The sequence below is a fragment of the Grampus griseus genome, assembly GCF_964374135.1.
Source record: "Grampus griseus genome assembly, chromosome: 12".
Taxonomy (NCBI): Eukaryota; Metazoa; Chordata; class Mammalia; order Artiodactyla; family Delphinidae; genus Grampus; species Grampus griseus.
Window position 1 is genome coordinate 17865327 of NC_139006.1, and position 27276 is coordinate 17892602.

A 27276-nucleotide genomic window follows, 5' to 3' on the forward strand; every position below is an offset into this window, starting at 1 on the left:
TCAGAGGTGGGATGGTGGCATCCTGAGCAAATTCCTTTCTTCCAGGATTTTCCCAAAGATCTTGGCCACCTCCAGGGCACAGCCCCAGTGGATGGTGAGCCCATAGCCTCCGTGGCCATAGTTGTGGATGACCTGGGAGAGGCAAGAGAGAAGGTCCCTAGAAGATTCAGGAGCTTCCTGAAGTATCCTAGGTAAGCCTGGTGGTACCAGAGCTCCTCTTGGTACCATCCCTGGTGGGATGTGGGAACCCCTGGAAGGGTAGTCAAGGGGAGTGTTTGGGGAGTTGGAGGTCAACACCCTAGACTCCTCTTCTGTTTAGGAGGCAGACCTGCTTTAAGCACTCAACACAGAAAACGTAGAATCACCTGGAACTTGAGGTCTGGGATTCCCCCACCACGTCAAATCATTTGAAGTTCCCTACATCACTTTCCTTGTTCCCATCCTGCTCCAGACGGGATGTTAATAGGTTGACTCTTCTACCCACCAAAGAAAAGAGGGGCGCTGTATGGATGGACCCTGGACAGAGGCAAGACGCCAGGGGGGTTTTTCAAAGCTAAAACCATCAGCAGGGAGTTCAACTCTATCTGTGACTCTCCCCCCAACCCCACTGCCATACACACACACACACACATACACGCACATGCACACACATACACGCACAAACACACACACACACATGACCTCTCTACAGACACACAACCCTCTCGTGACACATACACAAAACTCTTCTATACACCCCACCTCCAAAGGATCGGAATAAAGGAGGAAGGGTGACCTACATTCCTTCAGCCCAGGACAACCCCTGCCTTTTCAATAAGGCCAATTCCTACCCCATGAGACAGGACACGAGAGGGGAACCCAGAGAGATGATGGAGCAGCCACAACGTGGACATCTGGGAAATGGCTCTGGACTCAGATTCAAACCACATCCCAGCCTTGCCCCTCACCACTGGTCTGATGTAGGCAAGTTGACTTCCACTTCTGGGAACCCCAGTTTGCTCATCTGAAGCATGGGGTGAACAGTCCCTATCCCAAAGAGTTGTAGGGGAGATTCAGTTAGGTCATTCGTGTCATGGACACAAAGCAGATGCTCAATAAAGTCCCCTTTTCCTTCTACTCGACCACAGGCTCTAGCAAATCGAGGCACTGCCCTCTATGTAAACTTGAGCAGGCCCTTTACCATCACTGAGCCTCAGTTTCCCCATTTATAGAGGAGGGGATATTAGCCACCACTGCCCCCACCTCAGGTCAGCATGACTGTTCCCCCGAAAATGCCAGAGACTTCTTAGGAGTTGGGGGATGGCATTGCTTTCCTTGCCGGGAGAGCATACCTCTGTGTTTGAAGATCCAACATGAAGCTGTTCTCTTTCTAGTCGAACCTGGGGGCGTACTGGCCGGAAGCCAGTGCATTCACTAACAATTTTTGCATCCTGGAAAGAAAATTGTTGGTAATTCATCTCTGGATTTTACTTTTTTCTGATGCCATTTTTAGGTGATAGAGAGTTAACTTTTGGAACTTCATTACCGTCACCACCACCAGCACTATCATAGTCACTTCTGTTAATTACCACTAAGATCATCACCACCTTTATCGGCCACCAACATCATTACTATACTACCACCATCTCACCACCAGTTCTATCAACTATCCCATCTTTATCGGTCACCGTCCCCACCAGCCACCACCATAATATCGCCTCATCACCATCATTATCACCACTCTCAGCGTTTTCATCACCATCAACACCAACCACTACTTCCATCCTGTCTTCATGACCATCACTATTGTTATCACCACTAGCAGGCAGTTGTGAAGACTGAGATTTCTGCAACAAATACATCTGCTCCTTGTGAAGACAGACTAAGGTGTTTAAGGGATGTCACCTCAAGAGAGAGCAACTCTTAGCCATGACCAGATAGGTTTCATCAACCCACAGCAGGACTTCCCTGTACATTGTCCAATTCTGGTATAATCCAGAGTCCCGTGTTGGAATTATTTTGCCCAGTTATCCCAGTCATGATATCTTCCCATCTTCAAGTGTCCTTTTGGTCATCAAGCTGCTAGGATCCTGGTCTAGGGCACTGATATCTCTCCCCACCTTACCTTCAGTGTGGGCTCCAGTCTGCAGCAGCACTGATATCTCTCCCCACCTTACCTTCAGTGTGGGCTCCAGTCTGCAGCAGCCTTCCCAAATGGTGTTGTGGTCCTGGATATTGTTTGTCTCACTCCAGTTCCCCAGCTGGAAGATGCCTCCAAGAGTCACTGCCTGGATCCTTGGTAAAAGTGGGCAGGGTCAAGGATGAAGGAAAACAAAGCCTTTGAGATAACGGGGGGAGGGTCATTGCCATGGTCACCCTTACCACCATGTTTGCCTAAATCAACTTCAACATTATCATCCCACAGGTGTCAAAAACAAACTTATGGTTACCAAAGGGGAAACATAGCGGGGAGTGATAAGTCAGGAGCTTGGGATGAACACACACGCGCTACTGTATATAAGATAGATAACTAACAAGGATTACTGTGTAGCACAGGGATGTGTAACCTATTGTGCAGCAATAGGTTATTGCAGACTACTCAATAGTCTGCAATAACCTATATAAGAAAAGGATCTAAAAAAGAATGAACATGTATATGTATAAATGAATCACTTTGCTGTATACCTGAAACTAACACAATATTGTAAATCAACTATACTCCAAAAAATTAAAATATTAAATAAACTTAAAAAACATTATAATCTCTGCTCATAATACCGTCAAAAAGAATAAAATACCTAGGAATAAACCTATGTAAGGAGGTAAAAGACCTGTATTCAGAAAACTATAAGACACTGATGAAAGAAATCAAAGATGACACAAACAGATGGAGAGATATACCATGTTCTTGGATTGCAAGAATCAATATTGTGAAAATGACTATACTACCCAAAGCAATCTACAGATTCAATGCAATCCCTATCAAATTAACAATGGCATTTTTTACAGAACTAGAACAAAAAATCTTAAAATTTGTATGGAGACACAAAAGACCCCAAATTGCCAAAGCAATCTTGAGGGAAAATAACGGAGCTGGAGGAATCAGACTCCCTGACTTCAGACTATACTACAAAGCTACAGTCATCAAGACAGTATGGTACCGGCACAAAAACAGAAGTATAGATCAATGGAGCAGGATAGAAAGCAGACATAAAGCCATGCACCTATGGTCAACTAATCTCTGACAAAGGAGGCAAGGATATACAATGGAGAAAAGACAGTCTCTTCAGTAAGTGGTGCTGGGAAAACTGGACAGCTACATGTAAAAGAATGAAATTAGAACATTCCCTAACACCATACACAAAAATAAACTCAAAATGGATTAAACACCTAAATGTAAGACTGGACACTGTAAAACTCTTAGAGGAAAACATAGGAAGAGCACTCTTTGACATAAATCACAGCAAGATCTTTTTTGACCCACCTCCTAGAATAATGGAAATAAAAACAAAAATAAACAAATGGGACCTCATGAAACTTAAAAGCTTTTGCTTTTAAGCAAAAGCAAACTATAAACCGCAAAGGAAACTATAAACAAGACGAAAAGACAACCCTCAGAACGGGAGAAAATATTTGCAAACAAATCAACGGACAAAGGATTAATCTCCAAAATATATAAACAGCTCATGCAGCTCAATATTAAAAAAACAAACAACCCAATCAGAAAATGGGCAGAAGACCTAAATAGACATTTCTCCAAAGAAGACATACAGATAGCCAAGAGGCACATGAAAAGCAGCTCAACATCACTAATTATTAGAGAAATGCAAATCCAAACTACAATGAGGTATCACCTCACACTGGTTAGAATGGGCATCATCAGAAAAGTTACAAACAACAAATGCTGGAGAGGGTGTGGAGAAAAGGGAACCCTCTTGACTATTGGTGGGAATGTAAATTGATACAGCCACTATGGAGAACAGTATGGAGGTTCCTTAAAAAACTAAACATAGAATTACCATATGACCCAGCAATCCCACTACTGGGCATATACCCAGAGAAAACCATAATTCAGAAAGACACATGCACCCCAATGTTCACTGCGGCACTATTTACAATAGCCAGGTCATGGAAGCAACCAAAATGCCCATCGACAGACGAATGGATAAAGAAGATGTGTCACATATATACAATGGAATATTACTCAACCATAAAAAGGAATAAAGTTGGGTCATTTGTAGAGACGTGGATGGACCTAGAGACTGTCATACAGAGCGAAGTAAGTCAGAAAGAGAAAAACAAATATCATATATTAACGCATACATGTGAAATCTAGAAAAATGCTACAGATGAACTGGTTTGCAAGGCAGAAATAGAGACACAGATATAGAGAACAAACGTACGGACACCAAGGGGGGAAAGCGGGGGTGGTGGTGGGGGGATGAACTGGGAGATTGGGATTGACATATATACACTAATATGTATAAAATAGATAACTAAGAAGAACCTGCTGTATAAAAAAAATAAAATTCAAAGAAAAATCACTGCAATTGCCATTGTCATTACCATCAAACACCACCATCTCCACCATCACCATTAACATCACTGTCATCATTGTTATCCCTTCTAATGTACAGCATAGTAATGATAGTTAACAATACTGTATTATATACTTGAAAGTTGCTAAGAGAGTAGATCTTTAATGTTCTCACCACACCCACAAAAAAACTATAGTTATGTGAGTTGATGGATGCATTAACCTTATTGTGATAATCATTTCACAATACATACATATATCAAATCATCATGTTGTACATTTTAAATGTACACAATGTTATATGTCAATTATATCTCAATAAATCTGGGAAAAACATTGTCATCTCCATCAACAACATCATCTTCACTACTGCCTTCTTTGCTACCATTAATATATCATGATCAATCCCATTCACCATTTCCACCACCACCATTAGCATTGCCATTGATACCATCATCTCCGCCACACCACTAACATCGCCATTGAGGCAGTCAGCACAGTCACAACATTAACATGGCCTTTGAGACTGTCATCTCTGCCATATTATTAAAAGTCATCATTGATAAGTGTCATCTTCATCAGCACCAACTGCCACCCCGAACTCCCACTCACCACCACCATCAACACTGATCTCCACTGCTGTAACAATACTATCTCCACTACCACCATTCCTCTATCCACATTATTATCATCATCAACCCCATCACCACCACCATTATTGCCATTCACAACACTGCTGGTGTCACTGCCATCACATCCACTACCTTTGTCTCCAGCATCACCACTACTGTCATCCCAGATTATGTTCAAGATAGAAGCCAGGAGCCCAGGGGAATTCCCTGGTGGTCCAGTGGTTAGGACTCTGCACTTTTACTACCGAGGGGCTGGGTTCGATCCCTGGTCGGGGATCCCATAAGCCGCGTGATGTGGCAGTTGAGGCTGAGTCCTGCCTTCCCAGAGGTTTAATGGCTCAACCTCACTTAAAAGCATTGGAGGAAAAAATCTGAAAAGACTTAAGAAAGAGCCCTGGAGCAGGCAGCGGGGGCATAAAAAGAGCAGGAAGGTGCTCCCTCTTCTGCCCTACAATATCAGATTTTTACCCTGGGATGATGTACGGGGACTTATAGATGCCTCTCTCTGGGTCATGGGTGATAATGAAGTGCTTCATCCATGGGGCATCCACCTGTTGATTGAAGACAGAGAAGTCTCATCAGAAGAGTTAAATCAGTGGGCTCCCATCGCCTGCTCCCCTCTATGACCAGATGTTCTGACAACAGTGGCAAAGTCATTCCTTAGCCCTCAGTGACCCCTCTGTCCCAAGTCTGCACCAGACTGCTTGCTTTTGTGGGAAGAGCTGCCCTGATTGAGAGCCACCCCAGTCCCCGGAGCATCACACATTCTCATCCACAGAAAAGCCCAACACGTGTAAATGCACGTATACATTAGCCCACCTCGGGAACACACATACCTGTGAATGCACTCCAGTACTCACAGGGGCACACACACGCACACATACCCACAAATAGGCATGCCTCAGACACATGCACACACACACAGTGAGAGGTGGTGTGGAACAATGCTTACACACCTGGGCTCTTAAACCAGGTTACCTGTTCTAATCCCAGTTCCATCACTTACTGTGATGTGAACTTGTGCAAGTTAGTTAATTCCTCCGTGCCTCGGTTTCCCCATCTGTAAGATGGTGATGGTGATGTGATAGAACCCATCTCAAAGGGTTGCAGCGAGGATCAAATTAATTAACACAATGAAGTACTTGGGTCTGTGTCTGGCACTTAGTAGGCATTCCATAAATGTTTGCTCTTTTTATTATGGCGGGCATAGGCAGCTTCCACATATAGACACACACACACACACACACACACACACACACACACACACACACACACACACACACACACACACACACACACGCTTTACTATTAAGAAGAACCCCGCCCAAGAAAGAGTATGTTTGGGAGGGTCGTGTTGGTTCTTCTTGTTTCTTTAACATGCAAATTCCCTGAACACTGGGGGGTTCCTCTGACAGATGTCCCCCGATTCAGCCTCTATCTTTGGAAGCTCATCCCTCACCTTCAGACTCACCTTAATGGTCTGCCCCCGGCCTGGCTGCAGCAGGGGATCTGGTTGCAAAGCCCCAGCCCACACCCCAGTGCAGTTGATAATCACATCAGCGTCTCCTCTTGCCACCTGGTAGCAACCAACAGGGCAGGTGGGATGGAAGGGGATGAGGACCTTAGTATCCCTTGCATCCTCCCAGCCTGCAACTCTCTGCTCCCTGTGGAACAGCCAGGAGGGGACTCAGTGAGGAACCCATGGACCTGCCTCCAAATTCCGCTCTGCCATTTACCTACTGTGTGACCTCAGAAATGTCCCATCACCTCAAGTTTCAGATCAGATTCCTTAGCTATAAAATGGGGCCGGTAACATCTGTTCATAGTGTGCTGTGAGGCTCCAGTATGACTCTGCCTAGAAAAGTGTTTGGAAAAGAATACTACGGAAGGGGGAAACCTTCTTGGAACCTTCTAGAAGAAGTCAGAAAGGACACAGAGATAGTCTTCTCCCTCCTTCTGACTCCTTTTTATTTCATTCTCTTGTCTTCTGCTCTGCCAAGACATCTGAGGAAGGCACATTGGAAGCCCCAGCTCCGTGCATTGTATGGGGAGCTCCACAGCTCAAGGATGTAGCACATGGGCACCCAAACTCCCAGCCCAGCCCCAGTGACTCGCCTCACAGGTCAGTCCTGGGTCGCACTGCTATTTTTCATGAACCAGTGTTTGCCACACTGGGCTGTGAGCCCCTTGGGATTGAGAACTGTGTCTAAGTCAAGTATGTATTCCAAGTGCCCCTCAGGGCTTGACCTAGAGCAGATGCTCGTACACGTTAGTGGCTGCAAGTACAAGAGTCTTCCATGTGCCAAACGCTATTCTGCGTACTGAGATTGAGTGAGGTCATACAGCAAAGCTCCTGGTACCTAGCCAGTACCTGCTGATGGTAGCCGCTACTGTCATTATTATTGATAGTGGTGTCAGTCTGGAGGTAAGTCAGTGGAGGGCCTTGACTTTGTAGGAACATCATCTCAGATGTTGGTAAGAAGCCACCAAGCATCTGGAACTTGGGGGTGTGGTACAGCTGATATTGAGAAGAGGCAGCCAGCTCTCTGGCCCTAAAACTCACTGAGGCTCAGATATAGATATAGCCCCCAATGGCCACCACGATCCCACTGCCCCTTTGCTTCTGACACCAACATCAAGGCAGAATGCCTGAGTCCTTCTGGGATTAAAAATAGACCTAGAATCTGGGACAGACCTCAAAGGGATGCTAGGAGCCTGAGAAGGGGCCCCCCAACCCTGCAGCAGGAAGCAAAGGCCTCCCCTCTTCTCCTCTCTCCCACATCCAGCCCCTTCCAGCCCGGCAGCTCACCTCCTCAAAAGACTCCACCTTCCTTAGGAGGAATTTCACTCCTCTCTCAGTTAACCTGGGATGATCAAACACATAAAAAAAAAATCCAGTATTCAGTTCTCTGTCCCATCCCTGCAAGAGGATGGCGTGGGGGACATTTCCCAAAGAACCTTTTGTGGGTGTTAGTCCCACAGGATGCTCCTTGAGAAGATGGCTGTGTAGTCCAGTTCATGAGCACCTTGATGGACTAGTGGTCCACGAAATGTCCCTTGGGAAACCTGAGATGGTCCAAGCCCCACGTTGGGCAGATGGAGATGGGAGAAGGGCCTTGCTGAAAGTCATACAGTGAGTCTATGATGGGATTAGGACTCAAACCCAGGCCTCTTACTACCACCACCCTGCTTTGTATTATCAAAGAGAGTGAGATGCAGGGTGGAGGAGGGGCAGGGTTGGGACAAAGCCCAATTGCTTCTTTATCTGAAGCAGAGCATGAGGAAGGAGGTGGGCTGGGGACACCCACCCCCTCCCTAAATTTCACAGAGAAAAAACGTATGTCACTATTAGAAATATAGTAGAAACATTAAAAGAATCGGAAGTAAACCACATGCGAGCTAAAGCATAACATCAGGATTATTTTATCCACATGGTTTCCTCAAGATGGAAAAACTGGGAGCATTCTTTCCTGGAAGGGGCTGGATAAGAGTCATAAGTGTCCCAAGGTTAAGAGACATAACCATGTTTTAATACAGTGGTTTCCAAACCTGGCTGATAGTTACAATCACTCAGGGAACTTCTTACAATACAAATTTCTGAGCCCCACTCCAGAGAATCTGATTCAGTAGATATAAAGGGAGGTCCTGAAATCTATATTTTTAAAAACCTCCCCAAGTCATTTGATAAAAGCCACCATCCATTCCAGTTTTTTTTTAAATCTTAATAAAATAATAATATATAGGAAATATATGGAATCTTCCTTAATATGCATATATGTGAATATGAGTACAAATTGTATCTTTCAAGCTAATGTTTGCTAATTTAGAACACTACAAGATTCCTATCAACATAAGGAACAAGACAGGGACATCCTCTATCATCTGTATTAGTTAGTGTTATTCTAGAGGTACAGCAATTGGACAAGAAAAAAAATGAGGTATAAAAATAAAAACTGGACTCCCCTGGTGGCGCAGTGGTTAAGTATCCTCCTGCCAATGCAGGGGACACGGGTTCGAGCCCTGGTCCGGGAAGATCCCACATGCTGCAGAACAACTAAGCCCGTGTGCCACAACTACTGAGCCTGCACTCTAGAGCCCGTGAGCCACAACTACTGAGCCTGCGTGCCGCAGGTACTGAAGCCCACGTGCCTAGAGCCCGTGCTCTGCAACAAGAGAAGCCGCCACAATGAGAAGCCTGTGCAACGCAATGAAGAGTAGTCCCTGCTCACCGCAGCTAGAGAAAGCCCGCGCGCAGCAATGAAGACCCAATGCAGCCAATAAATAAATTAATTAATTAAAATTTTAAAAATTAAAAAAAAAACCCCAACTTATGTTTGTAGATGATGTAAATATATCTGGAAAACTTAAGAGAATCTATTTAAAGCTATTACACAGCCATCACAGATTTTAGTAAGGCTGATAATAAATACTGTATCACATGTAAAAAGCTTCCCAGGTGGTTCCAACAAGGTGTGGAAGCCACTGTCTTAGTGCACAGAGGCGGTCAGGAACAAGGATAGCTCCCACCAAACCTAAAGGTTTTCATCAACATTTGGGGTTGGTCAATATAAAGACAAATCCCACGAACAATCATCCACTACAGCCCTGGTCCCTGGGAGGTGCTTTCCTCAAAGTGAAGCTGAAAATCTCACCTTTCGGTCAGCCACTGCAGATACTTCCTTCCCTCCAGAATCAGGCTTGTGTTGAACCAGCCATAGCTAGAGTCACAGGAGGCAAAAGGTGGGAATAAAGGATCAGAATCACAGCTCTATTTGAAGGCTATCATATGGAAGTGGGAGCTGTCACATTCTTTGGGCCCCCAAAGGGTGGAGCAAGGACCACTGGGTGACATTCAAGGAGGAAGTGGTTTTCAGCTCGAAGCAAGGGAATATTTTCTATCAGACAAAGCCATTCCTGACATTGGGGTGTGCAAGTGGAGATTACTGTGCATCTGTAGAGAGGGTTTAGACATGGGGTGAGGTGAAGAGAGGACCAGAGAGGCATCAGGCTATAGTGAAAAGAATAGAGGGGTTTGGACTGGGTTGGAATCCCATTCTGGTCACTTAGCTGTGTGACCTGGGGAAGTGACTTGGCCTCTCTGAAGCTCAGTTTCCTCATCTACAAAATAGGATAGTGTTATGGAACTTCGGGGCTTGAGATCTATGATTCCGTATCCCCTACCTCCCTAGTCTAAGGTGCAGTTTGGGTGGGTGGGCTCTCTGAAAGAGCTGGACGGAGCACTGGGAGACCAGAGTATGGGGCTCTAGACCAGGGATGGAACAGGAAATTTGATGCCTCCATCTTTTGGACAAGTCTATCTGAACTGTGGGGCCTCAGCTCCTTCACCCATGGCAGTAACCTTACCTGTAATCGGGAAACATGTCCAGCTCTCTCGGAGTCAGCTTCCGAAATCCCAGAACTACATCCTTCCAGTAAGGGTCCTTTAGAAGAAGAGAAGGCGGCACAGGGGTGGATGAACATCAATAAGAATGATAATAACAAAAACTTATATAATGTTTTCTGTGTGTAAGACGCTGTTCCAAGCATTTTACTCATACCAATCCAATCTTTACAACAACCCATTGAGGTAGATACTATTTTTAGTTCCATTTTGCACATGGGCCCATTGAGGCTCAGAGAGGTTAAGTAACTTGTCTAAGGTCACACAGCTAATAAATGGTGGAGCTGAGATTCAAACCCACACAGTTTGGCTTCAGAGTTCATGTTCTTAACCATGATGCTATATGAAGGGTAAGAATAAGGCTAAGGATGAGTGATAGGGTAAGGGTCATAAATAGGGGAGAAAAAAAGGGGCGACAGTGAAGGTCACCAAAGGATGAGAGTGGGAGGTAGCAGAGTGGAGGGTCAGACAACCTGGGGGGAGATTTTGGCCTCACCACTGACCACTTTGAATTCTCTGAGACTCAGTTTTCTTATCTGTATAATGGAGCTAATAATCACTCTTGGAAGGTAACAGATAATGAAAGTAACGCCCTTAGCACAGTGCTAGACATTGAATAAGCCTGGGAGAACTGGCGTGGGATTCTGGGCACCCAGCCGGACCACTCTCTCCAAACAACCTGAGAACATCCCCCATGGCTTTGCCTTTCATTCGAGCTGGGTTCAAGTTCGAGCTTTGCCACTTAAAGCTTTGTGAGCTCAAGTCAGTTACCCCAATTCTTGGAGCCTCTAGTTTCTCATCTGCAAAATGAGGACCATGATAGCACTTAACTTCCTGGTTATGATGAAAATTTAATGAGTCATTAGTTATAAAGTGGTTAGGACAGGGCCTGGCACATAGTAAGTACTTTAGAAGTCTGTGCCAGGGTGAGTGTTTTAGTCCATCTTGATGGAAAGTCCTGGAACCTCCAGGGGAGCAGGAAACCTTTTGGCTTCAGCGTCAAGTGCCTCCCACTCCAGGATGTGTGTGTATTTCACCCATACCACTCAAGAAGGGCTAGTTTCCCTGGTTCATCAGAAGATTCTTTGGTCTCTGCCAATTTAATAACAAAGTTGAAAATGAAAATGATTTTGAAAGCAAAAATAGAAATTAAAGTAAACCTGTTTTGAACACAGGAGACTTTGCCTAAGAGGCTCAAAGTACCCCCACCCTCCACCCCCTGGTCTCTGATCAAGGCTCTGCCCTATGGTTTATGGTCAGGGACTCCTCACTCACCGGAACGGCTTCACGGAAGAGGTTGTAGCCTGAGACTGGGGCCAGGCCCATGTCTGCAGCGTTGGGAGAACCGATGTGGCTCAGGAGATAGTTGAAGGTCTGCTGGTTCCAGCGCCTAGAAGGATCCCCCAGATCTCAGTCACCTAATGAAAGCTCCAAGGGTTGGCTTGCATGGGGCTGTGATCAGGTTAGTGGGATGTGTCCAGATCTAGAAATCCACCACGTTCACTCTGCAGTGCCCCAAATGCTACGGGTCTTCCCCCTCCCCAAACTTTCTAATATTTTCCCATTAATAGGATAGAGGAGAGGAGTAACAAAGAATGCTCCATCAACATAGAGAACAGTCTTGTTGTTGCCAAGGGGGAGGGGGTTGGTTGGGGGAGGTATGGAGTGGAAGGTTGGGGGATAGCAGATGTAAGCTATTGTATACAGAATGGATAAACAGCAAGGTCCTACTGTATAGCACAGAGAAGTATATTCAATATCCTATGGTAAATCATAATGGAAAAGAATATAAAAAAAGAATGTATATATATGTATAACTGAATCACTTCGCTGTACAGCAGAAATTAACATTGTAAATCAACTATACTTCAAATAAAAAAAAAAGGATGCTCCATCGTAACTATTTGGAGCCTACCTCTGGCTTGGGATCACGTAGCTGCGAGTTTAAATGAAAGCTTTGACTGCTTTGGGGACTGTGAACCCCGTGGTTCAGGCTCACCCTGGGCACCCCCCACTGTAAATGCCAGTGGCAGGCATCACTTACTCTTCTGAATACTTTCTCTCGCCTCCCTGGGCATACAGCTCAGCAACATTTCCTAGACTCCCTTGCAGATAGGTGTGACCATGTGGCTGCGTTCTTGCCAACTGACCCTAACGTCTCCTCCCAGGTGGTCCTCATGCTGTGCTCCTTCTACAGGCACTGGCCCGTGGCAACATCGGAAGCCACAAGGAGGATGGCAGAGCCATGAGATGGAAGGAGCCCGGGCCCCTGAATTGCCACCTACTGATCAGGAATACTGGTTTTGGAATTTATGGGCATGAGAATGAAACTTCTGTTTGAGCCGTTACTCATTTGAGGGTTCCTTTGTTGAAGCAGCTGGTGGTTTCTAAACTGACAATGACCTCTGCCACTTTGCTAAACTTGAACATCCATCCACCCACTTAGAGGCATTCCTGATGGACAGATGCATTGAGCATCCCAGCCACCCAGTTTAGGTGAGGGATGGAGACAAAGTCTCCATCTGTCTGGCACACATGGCTTCTCAGCCTTTCGGTCACGATCAAGTATAGCGTCTGCTGGCCCACAGCAGGGACAATATTTATGCGTATTGTCTTTATAGCATGTCAGGCCAGAGCCTCCACAAAAGGTTGTAATTGGTGACGGAGACCCTGAGAGGGAACATCCTCTCTGCAGACTCAGCCCCTCTGGCCCCAGGCCACCCTCTGGGACCCTCACTCACGCCTCCTGTGGGTTGCTGGGCTCGGAGAGGTAGGGCTGCCAGAGGCCAGCAGCCGCATCAGTGTTGGTGAGCGGGGTGAAGCGTTCTGCGTAGACCTTCACGTCCAGCGACTGCAGGACCGAGTGGTAGCGCTCGTGGATGCAGAGGGCGGTGGACAGCCCGATGACGCCCGCCCCGATCACTACCACGCGCATCGTGCCAGCCTGCGGGGGGAAGTCAGGGTTGAGGCATGCCACCACCACCATCGCTACCATCCACTGACGGCTTAGAAGATGCCAGACACCGCCCAGCCCTTTTTATACTTGATTCCCTCAGTGGCCCTTACACATGGGAAAATTGAGGCACAGAGAGGCAAAGCAACCTGCCTAAGGTCACACAGCCAGTAAGTGATGCAGCTTTCTCTGGGGACTCTCCTCGAATACCCTGTCCCCAGGCTGGGGAAAAAAAAAAGGGCCCAGCAGCATGCCTGGCCAGCTGTAGTCTGGTTAGTCTAATGGTTAGGACAATGGGCTTCAAATCTCAGATCTCAGCTCTGCTCCCTGCTGGCCATGACTTTGGCCAAGATGCTTCTCAAGCCTCAGATTCTTCTTCTGGAAAATGAGAAAAATAACTCATGCCCCGGAGAGTAGATGGGAGTTTTCCACAAGATGGCAAACGTAAAAAGCTTAACACAGTGTCTAGTGCAGAAGAAGTGACTTCCTGACATTTGCGGAGCACCTACTGTGTGCCAGCCCCCGCACTAAGCGCTTCCCAAGCGTCATTTCGTCTAAGTCTCTCACATTCTTAGAGAGTAGGGGCTGGTGTTATTGGCCCCATTCTACAGATGAGGAAACGAAGGCTCAGAGAGTTGGAGTAACTAACCTGAAGTCACACAGCCAGTAAATGGTGCTGCCAGGATTTAATTTTAATTCAGGTAAACTTGATACACACTGCACACCTAGTGTGTGCTAAGCTGGCCGCTAGTGGATGCAGCTGTGAGCCAGTCAGATGCAATGTCTGGCCTCAGAGCTCAGATCTTCGGCACATCCCCTCCAGGCCTGCCTTGGGGTGCTTGGCTGGCTGGGTCCTCAGAAGTTTAGAAGACCTACCAGCTTTTGACCTTGAAGCTGCTCGGGACTGCACAGCAGGGAAATATTGTGCAGGCTCCTGCTAAGGCAGAACAAGGGGACTTTTTGTGCCCGGAAGGGCCAAATTCAACTTTCCCTCCTCTCTGCTCACAGCTCTCCTCCCACAGACCTCGCCTCCTGGCAACTGCGGCCCATGGCCCTGAACGGCAGGACATTCTCAATATGTCCTAGTTTTGTAAAGGGGAAAATGGCTCCAGCCCACAAGAACTGGACTCTGTTGGGGTTTCAGCAGCCAAGTTGGAGATAAAACCAAAAAGCGGAAAAGCCTCGTTCCTCTGGGTGATTCTGCTTCCAGACTCGAGCCTGGGCTTAGTTACAGGGGGACCCTCTCAGAGACCCCTCGCCTCCTCCCCCATCCTTTGCCTCAGGAGATGCAATCTCCTCAGCTGTGAAATAGGGTTAACCCCATCTCATGGGGTCAGCCTGAAGGTTAAATGACTAGCCTGGTCAAAGTTCCTGGTACAGGGCCTGGCCTCAGTCTGTGGTGGCCTCCTTCTGTCCCCTAGCACCTTGAAAATAACAATGGGAAAAACACTGGCTGTGGAGGAGGGGAGAGGAAGGAGGGAGAGTCAGACCTGGCTTCACTGCCGGCTTGCTGTGTGACCTTGGCCAAGTTACTTCCCTTCTCTGGGCTTTCTGTCTCTGCATATCCTCTGGAAATTTGACCACTTTTTTTCTTTTTTTTGTGGTACGCGGGCCTCTCACTGTTGTGGCCTCTCCTGTTGCGGAGCACAGGCTCCGGAAGCGCAGGCTCAGCGGCCATGGCTCACGGGCCCAGCCACTCCGCGGCATGTGGGATCTTCCTGGACCGGGCCACGAAACCACGTCCCCTGCATCGGCAGGCGGACTCTCAACCACTGTGCCACCAGGGAAACCCTTGACCACTTTTGACATTGACAGTAAGAAGGCAGGAATAGAGGGTTTTCCTGTATTTTCCAAATTCCCCATAATGAACCCAGGAGGCAGTGTGGCTTGGAGAGGTGACAGTAACAGCCCAGGCTGGGGGTTAGACAGCCTGGCTCTGGCACACACCAGCTGTGTGACCCTGGGTAAGTCACTTCACTTGACTGAGCAAGAGGTTTCTGAGCAGGGAGAAAGAGACTTCAGACCGAAGCCATCACATGGCACGTCTCCAATAACAAGGCTGTGGCAAAGCCTCTGGTTAGAAATGGTGGCACATGCCCAAGAGAAGATCATGACGGGGGGACCCAGAGCAACTTCTAGAACCAACTGGCCAAGACAAAGAGGGACAGGTAACAGCATAGGGCTCAGTTTCTCCAATGTCTAAAATTCTAAAGATAAGCAAGATGGCATCGTGCAGAAGGGGAAACTGAGGTTCACAGAAGGGGAGCCACTCAGTCAAAGTCACATGTTTGTGATCAAAAAATCTATAGAGTCTTGGGGTTTAAAAGTCTCTGTGAAAGAAAAGACCTGGCAATGGGGAGATTACAATAGCAGCTGCTAGCTTTTCGACTTCTAGTATGATGTGAGTAACACAATGATGTGTTACTCATTGTGCTAAGAACTTGACATGTGGGACTTCCCTGGCGGCACAGTGGTTAGGAATCTGTCTGCCAATGCAGGGGACATGGATTTGAGCCCTGGTTCGGGAAGATCCCACATGCCGCGGAGCAACTAAGCCCGTGAGCCACAAGTACTGAGCCCGTGTGCCACAAATACTGAAGCCCTCGCGCCTAGAGCCAGCCCGTGCTCCACAACAAGAGAAGCCACCACAATGGGAAGCCCGTGCACCACAACAAAGAGTAACCCCCGCTCGCCGCAACTAGAGAAAGCTCGCACGCAGCAATGAAGACCCAACGCAGCCAAGAATAAATAAATAAAAAGAAATTGACATGCATTATCTACTTTAATCTTCTAACAACCCTCAGGGTTGTCCTTATGCCCATTTTACAGATGAGGCAACTGAGGCTTAGGCACCAGCTGGTGAGAAGCAGAGCCCAGGCCGGCTGACTCTCAAGGCTGTGTGCTTACACCCCGTGCTAATCCCACAATTTGAAAAACCATCAAGTCAAGCAGGTGAAGAAAAACAGTCAAGGCTTCCGAGTCCTGCGTTGAAAAAAAACACAAAATACAACGAGTGCAGGAATTTTATTGTGTTGGTGGTAGGCATAGAACTGAAAAGGGAAAATGTGTGTCCTAAGTCAATTATCTTAGTTAAATAAATGAATCAGATTTGATACTGATTGTAGCAACCATGTGTGTGTGCATGCATTTAAGTGGAATATAAATGCATAAGGTTCTTATCAGAATTGGCAGTCAGACTGTAGCATCTGACAGACCCAGCCTCGGGTAAAATCATTCATGCATGTGGGTAATGAACTCCTGGACTCATCTGCACACAGCTCTGTTATCGTTCAACCATTTTCTTGCTGTTGCTGACGTTTTTATTAGTGTTGCAGTCTTCTGCTTTATGCCATTACTTGAAACAAGCGTGCTTGGAGTGTGCATTCAGGAAGATGCAAACAGCTGGGGTTATTACGTGTGCCTGTGTGTGTGTAATTGTAACGTCTATGTATTTGTGGAGTAGGAAGGGAATTTTGGCCGCCTGCCACTTGCCTGACACATATAGATGCAGTACAGACATCCTCTTACTTTATCCTCTCAACTGCTCTAAGAAGTTCTAGGGACGCAGGACTGAGGTTCAGGGAGAGGAAGTCGCTCCCCCGAAGTCACACAGCCAGTGTGGGACAGCGTTCGGATCTGGACCCAGTTCTATCTGAGCTTTTCCGTGCTGCGCCATAGAGCTCTTTAGGCGGCCGGCAAGAAATTGGCGGCCGGCAAGAAATTGGCAGCTCACACCTTCCGCTTACTTTTCAGTCTTGTATTTGTTTGCTTATAACTTCCCTTGTCCCTAGAGCGAACCTTGAAGCAGCTCATGCCTTTGATGGCTACATGTGCAAAGAATAGGAAAGACTTGCTTTTTTAAAAAAAATGAACAAGTCACGGGTGAGGTATTTGAATGAATGTAATCAGCTCCGTGTGGCTAACCCCTGTGAAGCTTCAGAGTCTATCTTTAAAATGGGACAGATTCTGTAAACGCTGGAAAACAAGGCTACCAGCTCCCAGCCCCCCAAACAGTAACAATGACCATTTATTGAGTACTTGCTATGTGCCAGTCCTGTGCTAAGCCCCTATAGTCCTCACCTCTTTTCATACTCAGATTAACCCTGGAAGAGGTGAGTTATGACCCTTATCTTCCAGACGAGGAAACTGAGGCTTGGAGAAGTGAAGGCACTTACCTGTGGTCCCTGCAAGGTTGTCACTTGCGTCAGGCTCTAACGTGGACCTTCTCTGTCGACACTGGGAGGACACTCAGATCTGCTGCGCCACCACCCCTGCCCCCACTCACCTGGCGTGCCAAATTTCTGGAGAAAAGAGGCAGCTGCTACGGGTGCAGGGTCCTATCTCCTAAAGGGAGGCTCCTGAGGCTGGGGCGTCCTGTCCTCAGCTGGGACTGGAGCTCAGGGTCAAAGTCTGAAGTTACGGACAGGGCACAGCAAGGGGTGGGGCTGGGCACCACGCTGCTCTCAGGGGCTGGACCTGGGCCAGGCTGGGAGACCTCACCTCCCCTCGCTCCGGTCCCTGAAAAGTTGCCTGACTTTTCTGGCTGATCCTAAGTCCCCGTGGACAGGACTTTGGGGAGGGAGGGAGGATGGATGGGGGTTCTTGGAGGGCTGATGGGCACAAGGAGGTTTGTCTCCCGGGCCAGCTGGAGACGATCCTTTCTTCCCTCTTCCTGCTGCCACCCTGGGGGAGGGGAGTCTGCACAGTGGGGGTGGTCAGCCTGGCAGCCCCTGAGGTGAGGCCAGAGGTATAGGACAGGGGCTCCTAGGGCCAGCCAGCCAGCCTAATGCCATTCTGGGATCCTGGGTGGATGAGGCCAAGGAGAGATTCAAGGCGATGCCTGTTTGGGCTGTAAAGATGTGTCGCTCTTTGCTCCTGTATCCCAGAGACACGAATGGCTGGACTCCAGGTCCCTCCTCTGCCAGAGCTAGACCTGGAGCAGTGATTATTAGAGCTCAGAGAGCATCTGGCTTCTCACCGTATGGGTGGGGAGACTGAGGCCAGAGAGAGGGACCAACCAGCCCCGCGTGAAGCATCCTTCGGGGCAGCTTTGAAGGTCCAGCCCGTAACCCCTTACCTTCGGCATTATCACATAAAAACGTGCAGATGACATAAGAAAATTCATGCAAAATACTAGTGCATACTCTTTTCTCTAATAATAAAAAAGATGGGGTGAACTCTACCTTTTACTTATATGCTTCCATTTCATTTGAATTTTTTTTTTACAATAGTCATGTGTCACTTTTATATCCCACAACCTTAGGGAAACTCCTTGTGCCTCTAATTCATTATGGGAACATTTAAAAGTTAACAAAAGTTAGCCAGATAACTTTATTCCCGTTCCCATTCTAGCAATGATTTGTGTTCTGTGAATTTCAGCGTGCCAGTTCTAAGTACCTTACCTGGATTATCTCATTCAATCTGGCAGCAGCCCTAATAGTAGGTGCCGTTATTATTAACTCTCTCTTCATAGTTGAAATATTAAAACTTGCTCCCAGTATCCACGATAGCTAAAAATATGTCCATCCTATAACCCAGCAACCCTACTTTTCTGTACATACCCAAGAGAAGTAAAGACATCCGCCAACCAAAAGGCTTGTACAAGAACATTCATAGTCCCAAAGTGGAAATAACCAAAATGTCTATCAGAATGCATAAACAAACTGTGTTTTCAGTTTCCAGTTCACGCCATGGAATATTATACAGCAAAGCAAAAATTAAATACTGCTACACACAATAACTGGGTGAATCTCACTATCACTACACTGAGTGGAAGAAGCCAGGCAGGGAAGAGCGCGTACCGTGTGCTTCTATAGATGTGAAATCCAGGGAAAGGTGAAACTAATTGATGGTGATAAAGGATATGGGAAGAATGATTACCTCTGGGGCACAAGGACATTTTCTGGGATGTTAGAAATATGTCCCTTAATCTGGGTGGTGGTAACAGGAGTGTATGCCTATGTGAAAATTCATGAAGCTGCATATTTAAGATTAAGATGAATGGATTGATAAAATTAGAAAGAAAGAGTGGTGGGGGGGAGAGGGAGAAAGGAGAAGGAAAGAAAGAAGAAGGGAAGGAAGGAAGGAAGGAAGGAAGGAAGGAAGGGAGGGAGGGAGGAAGGGGGAGGGGGAGGGAAGGAGAGAGAGAAAGAGAAAAAGAGAGAACTTGCCCATAATAATATGGCTCACAAGCCCAAAATTGAAGCCAGGTTAGGGTTCCCAGATCTAGCAAATAAAAATACAGGACACCCTGTGTTATATCTGGCAACCCTCACCCAGGCAGTCTGTGTCCAGAGGGGGAACACTCCGCCACCATCCTGGAGAGCTTTACTGAGAGTTGAGAAGGGTTCCAAGCACCCAGGACTCCCACACCCCAGAGCCGGAGGTCGGCCTTGGCTTCAGAGAGTCCTGTGCTGTGTGCAAAAAGCAAATTCAGTACAGTATTTAATATTGGAAAATGAAGTGGAGTGACACCCATTGTTTCCATGATCCAATCTATAGAAAGTAAAGTTTCACAGAATATTCTTGGCTCTTGGAATGAATAGAAGATATCCCCTAGGAGGCATGTGAGATTTTTATCTTTATCAGAAGGGAGCATAAGTTTCCTTTTGTTTTGAAAAAAGGAGGACTTTCCTGGTGGTCCAGTGGTTAAGACTCTGTGCTTCCACTGCAGGGAGCACAGGTTTGATCCCTGGTCCGGGAAGATCCCACATGCCACGCAGCGTGGCCAAACAAACAAGAAAATGTTGAGAAACACTGAGCTGGTTGAATCTGCCCATTTTACAGTTGGGTAAAGTGAGGCCCAAAGAGCGGCGGGGATGTGCACGTAGTCCCACGGAGGTGTAGGGCTTACTCAGTCTGTTGATCACAGGGACAGTGAGAAACTACTCTGAAGTCCAAAGTTCACTGATCGTACTGATAGGAGGTTCCAGAAGGCCCCCAAAGGACCTTTGGAAGCAATTTCTGTTTATTTGGCTGGAGCTGTTGGAGTTGAAGATTCTTCTGACCCACTGGCTGGTTGATAATGACATGGCCTTCTAGCAGCTCTGAAATACACTCAGGCCAGGACAAAAGGATCCTTGGCTGGGAGAATTCTCTGCAGGAGGCAGAACTCTGTGGAGGGCTAGGTGATGTTAGAGAATAACCAGTTAACCCCACACACCCACACGTACATTCTCAGATGAAATTAGCTTTATTAGAACTTTTCTAAGTATTAACATCATCATAACCTTTGTAAATGTATAAAATACAGAAGGTAGAGAGAAGAAAGTACTAATCACCTGCTACCAACCCCCACACCAAGAAACAGGGGCCATTAACATTTTGGGTGAATGTCTCCAAACGTTAACATAAACACACCTGGGTGACAAAAATGGGCTCATGTTATACATGCTGTTTTGACCTCCCTTCTGTTCTGTTACCGATATGGCGTGTCCTGAACACCTTTCCATACAACTGTAGAACAACGGTATCCATTTCACACAGGTTACCGTTGTATGCGGATGTCACAATTTTTTAAAAAATTCTTGGATGTAACAATTTTTAAAGTCGGTCCCTATGGGGACTGTCCTTGTCATTTTTTGATATTACAAATATCCTAGATGCGTTTCTTGGCACACCTGTCTATTTCCCTGGGGTCGAGTCCTAAAAATGGAATCATTTTGCCAAAGAGTTTGCACGTTTAAAATATTGATCCATTTTGCCAGACAGCCCTCCAAGAGGACTCTATTAACTGACAAGTTTAAGGAGGCACGCACCCTCAGGTGCCCACCCTGTACTTGCACCATCCTGAGAGTGAGAGCCTCCTTAAATTTTACATGCATCCCCACTTGCCTCAGCCTAGTTCCAGCCCTGCTAATAAGACTGCAAGTCTTTTCATACATTGATGGACCTTTAGATTTATTTCTTTATAAAGGCCACTTTTGGGCCCATTTTCCTCTTGAAGTATGTTGGCTATTTCTCTTATTAATTTGTAAGAACTCCCTTTATATTTATGGGTATTATCCTTTTGTTGCAAAGATTTCCCCCAATTTGTCTGACATTCAAAGGTTTTAGAACTTTTGGGGCAGCAACATGGATGGGCTTAGAGATTATCTTACTAATCGAAGTAAGTCAGAAAGAGAGAGACAAATACCATATGCTATCACTTATATGTGGAATCTAAAATACGACACAAATGAACATATCTACGAAACAGAAACAGACTCACAGACATAGAGAACAGATTTGTGGTTGCCAAGGGGGAGAGGGGTGGGGGAGGGAAGGATTGGGAATTTGGGGTTAGCAGATGCAAAGTATTATATAGAGAATGGATAAATAACAAGGTCCTACTGTTTAGCACAGGAAACAATATTCAATATTCTGTGATAAACCATAATGGAAAAGAATATTAAAAAAAAGAATGTATATATATGTATAACTGAATCACTTTGCTGTACAGCAGAAATTTACACAACCTTGTAAATCAACTATACTTCAATTAAATAAAAACCTTTTTGGAGTCAAATCTATTCATCTTTTTGTTTTTCCCTTTTATGGTTTCTGCCATTAATGTTATAGTTAGAAACCTTGCATCCCCTCCCCTCTCTGTCCCATTTTATAAATTACTCATGCAGACGTTGTAGAACTTTTGAGGGTTTTTTTTAACACTGAAATATTTGATTCATATGGAATTAATTTTGGAGAAAGAAGGGGGTTAAGGATCCAGCTTGACTTACTAGATAATGGCACCAAAACTGTTAGTTGACTCACTCATATTTTCTCTACTGATACTTCCCTGCTTTTATTATTCACTAAACTTTCCTGTGTGTTTGGGTCTATTCCTGGACTCTCCATTGATCTGTCTGTGGCTTTCTAAACCAGTGCTCATGCTGTTTTAATTTCTGCAGCTTTGTCACATGTTTTAATATCTGGTAGGACAGATCCCTTCTTTCTATTCTTCCTTTTTGGTGGCTAGTGATTAAGACCAGGGACTCTGGAGTCAGGCAGGCAGACTCAGCTGGTACCCCAACCTTGCCCTCTCTACCTGTGTGGTCTTGGGCTGGTACTAAAGGAAACCAGAGAACAATCAGGAAGGCACATGGCAGGAGGTCCAAGAGCACATGTTAGTGTCAAACACACATGAGGTCAACCTGAGCTCCATTCCTCATGGTCCCCAGAATCTCAGACAAGTCTCTTCTTGAAGCTTTATATGTAGAATTTGTGGTAGGGGGTGGGGGGGGAGGGAAGCTAATAACAGTTTCTTGCTATTGGAAAAATTAAATAACGAGGGACTTTGCCCTATTGTGGAATTAAGATGAAATAGTGATTGAAGATGACACGATGCACAGTATATGTTCAATAAATGTGTTATAAAACAAAATTCAACTGAGTAAAATGTTAAAGCTCTAGTTGGCTTTAGTCAACGATTTATGAATTGGGCAGTATCCAATCTAACAGATACAAAGGGGTTCCCAGGAGCTATACAAAATGAAAGACTTGTATAAATAGAAGGGAGCAGGAACAAGGAAGTTATACTGCGCAGAAAAGCAGATTGGATATTGCAAGGTTACTTTCCTTTAGGGGATGGCAGGGATCTACCAGGCAGATAACCTAACTAGTGCTGATCAGGTGATTCCCGGCTGGCTGATTTAAGATTCCATTTCTGGGAAAAACAAAACTGTAATTAAGACGCAGTTGGGTGATGTGGGGCTTAGCGTAAATGACTCCATTTGGGACTTGTTGTCTCGTCTTTAACAATTGTCATTTCGTTCAGTTATCTCTTATCAAGATCCCTTACACCCAAAAACATCAGTTTGGGATTTTCATGGGAATTGCATTGCATTTAACTTAGAGTGGTTGATAATTCTACTATAAAGTCTTCCCCTGCAAAAAAAAAAAAAAAAGAAAGAAAGAAAGAAAGAAAAATCCTCTCCACCTCTCCATATATGTCTTCTTTTCGTTCTTTGGTAGAGTTTTATAACTCTTCATAGTTTTCTTCCAAAACTGGGATTCTACTGTCATATAGTGATTGGTAACCTACTTTATTTCCCCAAACTTAATATTTCATGAAACTGTTTCTCCAGTAATGCATTACATTGTAACATATTTTTATATGGCTGCTATATTAGTTATCTGTGGCTGTATTAGTTATCTATGGCTGCATAACACATTATCTCAAAATCCACCAGCTTAAAACAGTAGTCATTTATTATCTCACATGTCTTCTGTGGGTCTGGAATCTGGGGGTAGCTTAGCTGGGTGCTTCTGGCTCAGGGTCTCTTGTAAGGTTGCAATCAGGATGTCGGCTGTGTCTGCGATGTCATCTGAAAGCTTGATCGGGGCTGTAAGATTTACTTGCAAGGTGGTTCACTCACGTAGCTGGTAGATTGGTGCTGGCTGTTGACAGGAGGCCTCAGTTCCTCACCATGAGGACCTCTCTCCATAGGGCTGCTTGAGCATCCTCAGGACATAGTGGCTGGCTTGATCATCCAGAGTGAGTGATCCAAGAGAGAGCAAGAGAGAAGCCACGGTGTCTTGTATGACCTAGCCTCGGAAGCCAGAAGCTGCCACATCTGCAACATCCTAGTGCTTACACAGGTCTATTCACTGTGAAAAGGTCTCCAAAATGGCATGAATACCAGGAGATGGGGATCATTGAGGGCCAACTAGGAGGGCCATCATATGCACATACCCAAATTTATTTAACCAGTGACCTCTCATGGGACATTTAATCACTCCAAATTACAGGCTGAGATTCCAAGGCCCAGCAAGGGTCAGTGTGTTGCCTGTGGTCACACAGCAAGTTAGAGGCAGAGTCAGGCTAGCCCAAGTCCTGTGAGTACACCCACTGGAGAGGGGAGGGGAGGCCTGGAGGGAGGCAGAGACTCCCCAGCTCCCAGGGAGAACCCAAGTTAAATCAAGGGGTGAGTAGAGGAAAGGAGGCTTTCACCAACTCCACACAGGAGCAAGGAACTCGCAGCTGCCTGGCTGTTGGTACCTATCAACCCACCCAGAGAGATGCCTTATCAGGAGCCCTGGACCCCAGCAACTGCCCAGACCCGCCCTGGACACTGTGGGCCAAGTGGCCAAAGCTTTGAGTCCCAAACACCATTCCCTGCACATGGGGGCATATCCAAAGTTTCACCTCTCAGGCTAGAAAGGCCAACTACCTACACATGGGCCCCGGGGGGCTGGTCAGCTGGGGTTCAAATCCTAGCTGTGCTCTGGGCCTCAGTTTCTAGAACCAAGGAAATGATAATATTAGGTGTATTCATTTCGTAGGGCTGCTGTAACAGAGCACCACAAACCCAGTGGCTTAAACAACAGAAACTTGTTGCCTCACAGTTCTGGAGGTCAGACGTCAGAAACCAAGCTATTGGCAGGGCTGGTTCGCTCTGGGCTGTGGGAATCTGTTCAGTGCTTCTCTCCTGGCTTCTTGTGATCTACTGACCATCTTGGGTTTTCCTTGGCTTGTGGCCACAGATTTCCCTGTGTCTCTATCTCTGTGTTAAATTTCTCCTTTACATAAGGACACAGTCATCTTGGATTAGGGCCCACCCTAATGATTTCACCCTAACTTGATCATCTGCACAGACTCTATTTTGAAATAAGGTCATATTCACAGGTCCTGGGGGTTAGGACGTCAGCGTCTTTGGGGCGGACACAATTCAACCCATGACATTAGGTAACGTCGATGAGCAGGACAGCACAATGTGCTTTTCATGTACATTATTGTATTCAAGCCTCAAAACCAACCCATGAGGTAAGTGGTCCCATTCTTATCCCCATTTTACAGAGCAAGAAAGTGAGCCTCAGAAAAAGGAAGCACCTGACAGCTCCAAAGTCAGGAGGCCAGTTTGAACCAGGCAGATCCCAGGACCACCACACCTCCCTGGTGGGGTTGTCATGGTGATTCCTCTGCTCAAATGTCACCTTGTCCAGAGGCTTCCCTGACCACCTGCCTAAAGACCCCCATCCACCACCCTCTCCCCCAGACTGATTTTTACTACTTGACATCATATTTCATTTATTTGACACTGATCTGTGCGTGTCATGTTCTAAGAACTTTACTGACAGGGATTCATTTTAAAATGACATATTTAAATATTCATATATTATATGAATATATTAGCATATGTTATAGTAAATATATTTACTTTTTTGTTTGGCTACATCTCCCACCTGATTGGACACCACCCAATTATATTCATATATTTATTTAAATATTCATATAGTATATGAATATGTTATACTTAAATATTCATGTTTATATGCATATATTAGCATACGTTGTAGTAAATCTATTTACTTATTAGTTGTTTGGCTATATCTCCCACTTGATTGGACACCGCCCAAGGACAGTGACTCTGTGGTGTTCCCTGATGGACCCCAAATCCTAGACTGGTGCTCAACAGAGCGCAGGCACTCCACAAATTCTCGTTGAATGTACTGAGTGAATGTGAAAATGATACAATGTCCAAGAATTGCCTGGAACATATTGGATTATGACATCATAATAATTTTTTTATAGCTGTTAAATAATAAAAATTTAACTGAGTAAATTTTAAAGATCTAATTGGCTTTGTTGAATGATTCAAGAATTGGTAGCATCCCATCTAGCAAGTAGAAAGGAGCTCCAAGGAGCTGTACAAAATGGAAGGCTTTTATAGCAGAAGGGGGAAAAGAATGGATTGTTTCAGGCTTAGGTAACCTACTTATGGAGGACAGAAGGCGGCTACATGGCAGATTACCTCATTAGTGCTGACCAGAAAATTCCAGACTGACCAGTTAAGACTACATTCCTCGGGGTGGTTGTAACTGTAATTAGGTTAGGTATTAAGTCTTGGTTTGCTGATGTGGGGTTTAGCACAAGTGACTCCATTTTGAGCCTGTTGTTTCTTTTTTAACACAGTATACGTGTAGGTTGGTTTTATATTCATTTTCTATGGCTGCTGCAACCAATTACCAGAAACTCAGCGGCATAAAACCACAGGAATTAATTTTCTTATAGTTCTAGAGGTCAGAAGTCTAAAATCAAGGTGATGGCAGGTCTGCATTCTTTCTGGAGATGATGAGGTAGGAATTCACTCCTTTGCCTTTTTCTGCTTCTAGAGACCTCCTGCATCCCTTGGCTCACAGCCTTCCTCCCATCACTCCAACCTCTTTCTTGTGTCATCACGTCCCCTACTTCTCACTCTGCTCCTTCTGTCTCCTTCTTATAAAGACCCTTGGGTTTACATCAGACCCATGTGGATAACCCAGGATAATCTCCCCACCTCAACACCCTTAATTTAATCACATCTGCAAAGTCACACATGCCAGGCATTGGAATATGGACATCTTTGGGGAACCATTATTCAGTCTACCAGAACTTTGCTACCTCTGAACTGCAAATTGGTTGCTCTAAAAAGGGAACTATCAGGAGAGTTCTCTTCTCTTCTCCCCTCCTAGGCTATCCTGGAAGAACCTCTGCCTTTGGTTCTAAAATAGAAGAACATCTGTCCCAATACCGGCTTCACCACTCCCTAGCTATGTGACCTTGGGTGTGTGACTAAACCACTCTGTGCATCCACTTCCTCAGCCAGGAAATGAGAACCACAACAATGTGACAAGAAATAAATAAAAAGGCTCAAGCCAGGAACAAGCAGAGGGGCAGCAGGAGCATAGATAAGGGGTATCTACCTTCCAGCCTCAGGTCAGGGAAGGCTTCCTGGAGGAGGTAGCCCTGGAGGTAGACTGGGGGACATTCAGATGTTAATAAACCCCTGTCCCCAACACACTGGCAAATCACTTT

At 45.8% G+C, this 27276-nt stretch overlaps 1 protein-coding gene across 1 annotated transcript; it reads right to left on the minus strand.

Moving 5' to 3' along the window:
- On the minus strand, positions 1 to 17712 carry DAO (D-amino acid oxidase; the record flags this gene model as incomplete). Its single annotated transcript, XM_082667852.1, has 11 exons — positions 17678 to 17712; positions 13291 to 13493; positions 11825 to 11939; positions 10513 to 10589; positions 9801 to 9866; positions 7958 to 8012; positions 6620 to 6724; positions 5617 to 5699; positions 2157 to 2274; positions 1332 to 1430; positions 1 to 132 (listed from the first exon to the last, which is right to left on the minus strand). Exons 2-11 carry the CDS (start codon positions 13482 to 13484, stop codon positions 1 to 3), a joined length of 1044 nt encoding a protein of 347 aa, XP_082523978.1. The 5' UTR covers positions 13485 to 13493; positions 17678 to 17712.
- Positions 17713 to 27276: the final 9564 nt, after the last annotated feature.